The 6344-nt window shown below is 34.6% G+C and overlaps 1 protein-coding gene across 2 annotated transcripts in view; it reads right to left on the minus strand.

The window, feature by feature from the left end:
- Positions 1–2998: 2998 nt before the first annotated feature.
- The window catches only part of grhl1 (grainyhead-like transcription factor 1), a 22502-nt gene continuing 19156 nt past the window's right edge, over positions 2999–6344 (minus strand). For both annotated transcript variants that reach the window (XM_028437738.1, XM_028437739.1), the window contains exons 15-16: positions 5765–5829; positions 2999–4310 (exon numbers count right to left, since the gene is read on the minus strand). In XM_028437738.1, coding sequence (XP_028293539.1) covers positions 4196–4310; positions 5765–5829 — 180 coding nt within the window. In that variant the 3' untranslated portion in view covers positions 2999–4195. The remainder of the gene's footprint in view (positions 4311–5764; positions 5830–6344) is intronic.

Raw genomic sequence — 6344 nt, forward strand, 5'->3', positions numbered from 1 at the left:
CTCTCAGATTTATGGACACAGGTCAGATAGTGGAGCTCACAGTAAACATGGTGATGATGCTTTTAGTTGTTATGCTGCAAAGAAGTAGAACAAACTGCTGCAGAGCTGAAGTCAGCATCACATGTGAACATTTTTAAATCAAAGTTAAAGGAACTTTTTTTATCTACTGCGTGTGACTGAGAGGGAGATTTTTGGTCATGTTGTTGATGTCATGTGTTTGTTGATGATTTTAATTGATTTTACTCATGATTTTAAATGTTCTTATTGATTTTAAACAGTTGAATGTTTTATCATGTAAAGCACATTGAGTTGCCTTGTGTATGAAATGCGCTATACAAATAAATTTACCTCTTAAGAAGCAAAGGTGCAGTTGTATTGCTGAGGATACAAAGGCAAACCACTGTGTGTGATATAGATTATTATTAATATTAAAAGCATAATCTGAAGAAGGCAAACATTTCTCCTCTCGGTGCAAAGTCAGATGGCCAAAGATCTGTCATCAAAAAGGAAATTCATCTATCAAAAATAGTGAATTATTGTCTTGTACATGATTTGTTCCTTGTGTTGGAAAATAGGAAAAGTGTTTCTCAGATTCTGCAGTGTAATTGTCATTGAACGGTAGAAGTTGTTAGCGTGGCCTGACTCGACCAGGTTTACTCACAGACTATACAGTAAAGAAGCTGCAGTTTGACATCGATTTATGAAAATAATGCAACATACTGCGAGAGAAAACACGAAGAGAGAGATGAATTAGGGCTGATGGTTAAGAGTTAAAAAGCTTATCAGTTTGATGTAATGGCAGTGAGGCAATGCTGAAAAAACACTGAAAAACTCAAACTCTATGATTCAGTCTACTATAAAACATTCAGAGGACCTGTATTTTCCCATGCTGGGATTGTTCTGCATTCTGCAAAGTTTAGAAATGACTCATTCATTTGAGTCAACTGTTCTTCAGGAATAAACATCCATCCTAACCAGGCATGAAGCCAAAAAAGAAGAAAAACACCAAGACTAAAACTCACAAAAAGCACACAAAGGAGAGAGGATGGACTGTTGTTGAAATGCTTTAAATCTAACAGAACAGGACTAAGTATTGCCTTGTTTTTCATTCTTCCATCTTCTGAGCATGCTATCCTAATTAAAGCTGCTGGGGACGATAACTAATCCTTGTTTTTATAACAGATAAAGACATAATGTAGGCCTCGTAGATCAATAAATAATCTGAAAAGCAGGATTATTTCTGATCCCAAGATTGTTTTTGACTCGATCACAAACAACGGCTTTTTTGACAAATGGTCACGTGAAGAGAACTTTGGAAAAGTTTGGCACGTTGCGTTGTCGTTTTTGGAAATCTTGTAGTTTTCTTACCGTGATTTCTTGTGTTTCTTCACCAGACAAACAAAGACAGGGATTCAATTGAGGACATTGTTGTTCTGCTTTGTTTATCGTGTTTCTTCTGATGCAATGTCACTCTGCGAGGTATTACATTTCGGTCATATTTGGGTGTTTTCCGTGGAAAGCCACAACATCAACATCCGCCTTTGTTTTGGCAACAACTTTCAATCCTTGAAAACCCCAAAAATGTCTCACTGGCAGTTTATTGTTCCCAGCAGGGGAATCTCAATTTACTCAGAATGGAAAGTCGGCTAATACACAGATATGGACAAATACACTTACTAGTATTCAGTTCAAAAGAAGAGATCAAAGAGCAGACACTTCCTAGGGAGACAAAGATCAAAGGGTACAGACTGAGTGTGAAATGGCCTATAAAGCTACAAACAGGGGAGAGTGGGAAACAGTTCTATGAAGCAAGCTCAGGCTTGATTACCCTGTAGCTGGCCACCTTTGATCAGGGTGTCTAGTGTTAAAAAGGCTGAATTTGATTCACATTAACACGAATGATGATCCTTCTCATTTCTAAGTTCAGCTCCCACCCCATTCTCAAATGGTAAACATCATATGACAACCATTTCTTGGCACAAAGGACAGTTTAACATCATGTCCTATGTTTAATGTCTCTTCTATTAACAACGTACAGTCTGCAACAACAGTAAACCTCCAAAATAGGGATTATTTGTTTGTTTTTTTAACTGATCCAGATCCCATGCAAAATGTAATGCACATGTCAAACTCAGGCCAAATGCAGCCCTTTAGACCATCAAATTCTACCTGCTCGAGAAAGTCAAAATGTTAGAAAAAACATGGAACATTTTGTAAATTACCACCTAATCCAGTTGTAGAGATCTCAGTCCCTCCAAATACAAAAAAAATATTAAACTCTACAATATTTGCAGATCTCCCAGTTCTTATATATGACATGACGGAAGTCATTTTTAATCTGAAATTGTTGAAAGAACTGTCAATTTTTCTAAGATCTGGCAAATTTTCCTCAAATTGTTCAACAAAATTTGCACAAATTTACAAAATCTGGGAAGGCTGATATACTACCTTATCATTTATATATTGTTTATACGTGGAGGTGCATACCAGGACGCATTCATGTTGAATTTGCTGTTTTTCCCACAAAAAACCAACATCTACCGCTTAAACTCAAACTGCTCCATATTTGGCCCCTGAACTAAAAAGAGTTCCACACCTCTGGTGTAATGGAATCGTTCATCGTGTAAGGTATGTACCTTTGATGTAATCCTTCTGACAGACAAACAAACCCAATTTTCAGATTCAAGGAGACAAAAGACACTCCACAGAAAGACCTGAGCAGAAGCTTTGAGCTTTGCTTTTTTTTTTTTCCATGCTGCTATTCTAAAGGCATCTTGCTGTGCTCAAGGCTACATGTAGGAGTTTGTGTCCAGGCTTTTTCGTCCTGTCAGCTCAGCTGCAGCCAAGCAGGCCTGAAGTGCTTGTTTCCTGTTCATATGCGTCAGATTCCATAAACAGAAATGTGTCCCTGCACATAAATCAACACCTCAACCCTCAAAGGAGGCGAAGAAGAACAAAATAATTCAGATTTTATAGCAAAGACTTCAAAGGCTTGTAGGAGCATTAAAGAAGAACTCTTTTATTTGGCCACTTTGTGCACCAAATACATTACAAAAAGAAAAACAAATTACAGTAATTTTATATCCCTTTACAATTCATGTGAAAATAGCTTCATACAAAAAAAAGAAACAAACATTATATTATTGGTAATAATAGAAATAGGATTATGTGTAAAAATAAAACCAAAAACAAAACAAATGAACCCTTATCCACTCTCTCAATAAATATATACACAATATGTACTGAGATATAAAAGAAGGATCGTTTATAATATTTACAGCAATATTTCTTTAGAAAAAAAAAACAAAACTTTAACATGCACTCCAGTATGTTTGTGGCTATGGAGGGGAATTCTTTTCTGAATGCGACCGAGTCTAATCATATTGCACTTCTAGCACAGCCTGCGCACGTTGTACTAGACTATTATTGACCAATTTCATCAACATTCAGAAAACTACTCTACAGGGAAACAGTAGCTGCATTTCACAAATATTGTCAGAATAATCCTCGACTATAATACTTAAGATGTTGTTATTCAAATTGAGCAGAAGAAGAAAAAAAAAAAACATCTGTCAAAATATTTCTGCTACAAAACACGCATCATATCTTAAAATAACCTATACTTGTGTGACACTAAGGAAGGGTTTATGCTAAATACTGTGTTTTGTAGGGTTAATACACTGAGCCTGCTATTGTATTTTCATAATTTGGTCTCTATCATCAGTGCTATATATGGCTAGATGGGAAGAAACCACATGTTTATCTGATTAAAAAAAAAAAAAAAAAAAAGCCCACAAATGAATGGAGGCACTGCTGCTTTCATATCATGAGGTATAGCAGCACCAAGGATTTGCTAATTTAAACAGAATTTACAAAAAAAAAAACGGCTCTAATATTCGCTTTTGTTATCACACAAAATACAAAAGTGTTGTAACAAACATGTTTGCATTTTCTATACAAAAAAAAACACACAAAAACTTTTTTTTTAAAGTTAGTCAGAGTGTATAACTTAATTTTTAAAGTTTGATAAGAGCTAAAACACATCATGAACTCGTCTTAAAAACATCGGCTGCATAGTGCGATACGGCGCAGCACAGAGAGAAAAGGATTCAGTAATCAGCACACAGCTCAAACTGTAAACCTCGTGGCTCCATTAGCCCCGCCCCTTTACGCAGACACAGCTCGTCAGCACCAATCAGATTTCAGTGAGGGTGAGCTTGTACAAGCCGCCGAGCTCCTCCATGGAGATCTGGAAGGTGTCTTCATTGGAGTAGTGTTTGATGATGTTGTCGTCCATGTGGACCAGAATGCTGTTGAAATAAAGATGGAGCTTATTATGGCTTATTTACACGGACTGAATCACAAAAACATATTTACCGTACTCCTTGTGGTGAGGAGTAACCAGTGTTTAGAACAAAATAGTTTATTTTGGGCAGTGGTTTTCAAACTTTTTTTGTCTCAAGTTCCCTCTTTCTCTTATTTCTTTCTCTTTGTCTCAGAATACAGTGGAAAAAACAACTGTTGGAATAAATGAGCGATAACACACATTTTAAAGAATCTCATTTTGTAAATAAACAAAAAGAAACAGTATTTAGTGCCTCCTTTATAGTTTTTACGTTTGGGGCCATTACTGACTCTTTTATTTTCAGTTCATGTTCTAATCAAGATCATTTTCAATATCTCTATTATGATTTTCTTTTTAACAAAAAATAAACTTATAAAATCCCATATTTTAATGTTTTTATTTGCAATTTTTACACTTTCTCTCTCTTAAGTACTCCCTTATAATACCACATATGTATATATTTATGTATTGTGTACACGATAACAAAAATACACATGAAAACTACCATGATAAGAAAAATGCCCAAATTGACTCCAGAAAATACACTGAATCACAGAAAAATGCAGACAAAAACAGCAAAAAATACACCAATTTACTCCGAAAACACACAATATAAATACAAATATACTCAGAAATAACTAAAACATTTATTAAGTGACACCAAGAATACACAATACAAAACTCCAACAACAACAAAAATACAAGTGCAAAAATTTCACATGACTGCAAATATACACAATATTAATTAAAAAAATACAGAACATCATAATACACCAAACGACACAAAAATACACATAAAGAGCTCAAAATACGCAAAACGACACTAAAAATACACGTAAATGTATCCAAAAACACAAAATGACACCAAAAAATACACATTAAAAACTCAAAATATGTAAAATGATACTAAAAATACACATAAATAAATCAAAAAACACAAAATGACACTGAAAGATACACATAAACAACTCAAAATATGTAAACCGATACTAAAAATACGCATCAAATAACTCAAAATACGCAAAGCGACACCAAAAATGCACATAAAAAACAAAATACGCAAAAATGACCAAAAATGCACATAAAAAGCTCAAAATACGCAAAAACGACACCAAAAATACACATAAAAAACTCAAAATACACAAAAACGACACCAAAAATACACATGAATAACAAAAACAGACAAAACTCTTTGTTCTTTCCTGTCTTATTGCTCAGATCGGTCATTATTCTAAATGCTGACATGAATGTTGATATCCTCATGCACATTCCTTTCTAAGATCCATTTAATGGATCCCATTAGTCTCACGTGTTTTTGGAGTGTGAGAACTGCAGCGTGAGGAGAAAGTCAACCTTTAATAGAACATCTTCTCATGAAGCTCACGTGAAGTAGGAAAGGAGCGATTGTCGGACACTCACCCTTTCTTGCACTTCTTATAGACCTTCCCGACTTTATCCAACGGCAGCTCGTATTTCTCTGAAATCTGTTTGAAAAACAAACTCAAATCAATTCGTAGGACGCACAAACCCACCTGTTTTCTTCCATAATCATTGAAAACCTATTTATTCGTCATGTCCACTGGGCCAATTTCATCTTTTTAAACTTCACAACCTTAAAAAAAAAACAAACATCTACCTCTTTCTGTGTTTACCTTCCAACTCATTCTTCTTGTTTATTATTATTTTGAAACTATTTGTTTAACCTGTATTATATTGACCTGAATGTTCTACTAAAAGCAAACCTTTCTTTGAAAGTATTACTGAACTGCTGGCACTTTAGGGTCAATAAAGTTTAAATAAATATACACAGCGAACCTACAAAAAGCAGAGTTCATTTTGCTGACTAAGTATTTTGGTTGCAGTTTTAGATATAAAAAAAAAAATTAAAAAAACTGAGTGATAATGAATTATGCTCTGTCATTAATTAATCTAATTATTCTCACTTGTTAGCAGTGCATAAAAAAAGAAGTGTTTAACTGAGTTATTTTTTGTAGTGCGT

Source organism: Gouania willdenowi, chromosome 22, assembly GCF_900634775.1.
Source record: "Gouania willdenowi chromosome 22, fGouWil2.1, whole genome shotgun sequence".
NCBI lineage: Eukaryota > Metazoa > Chordata > Actinopteri > Blenniiformes > Gobiesocidae > Gouania > Gouania willdenowi.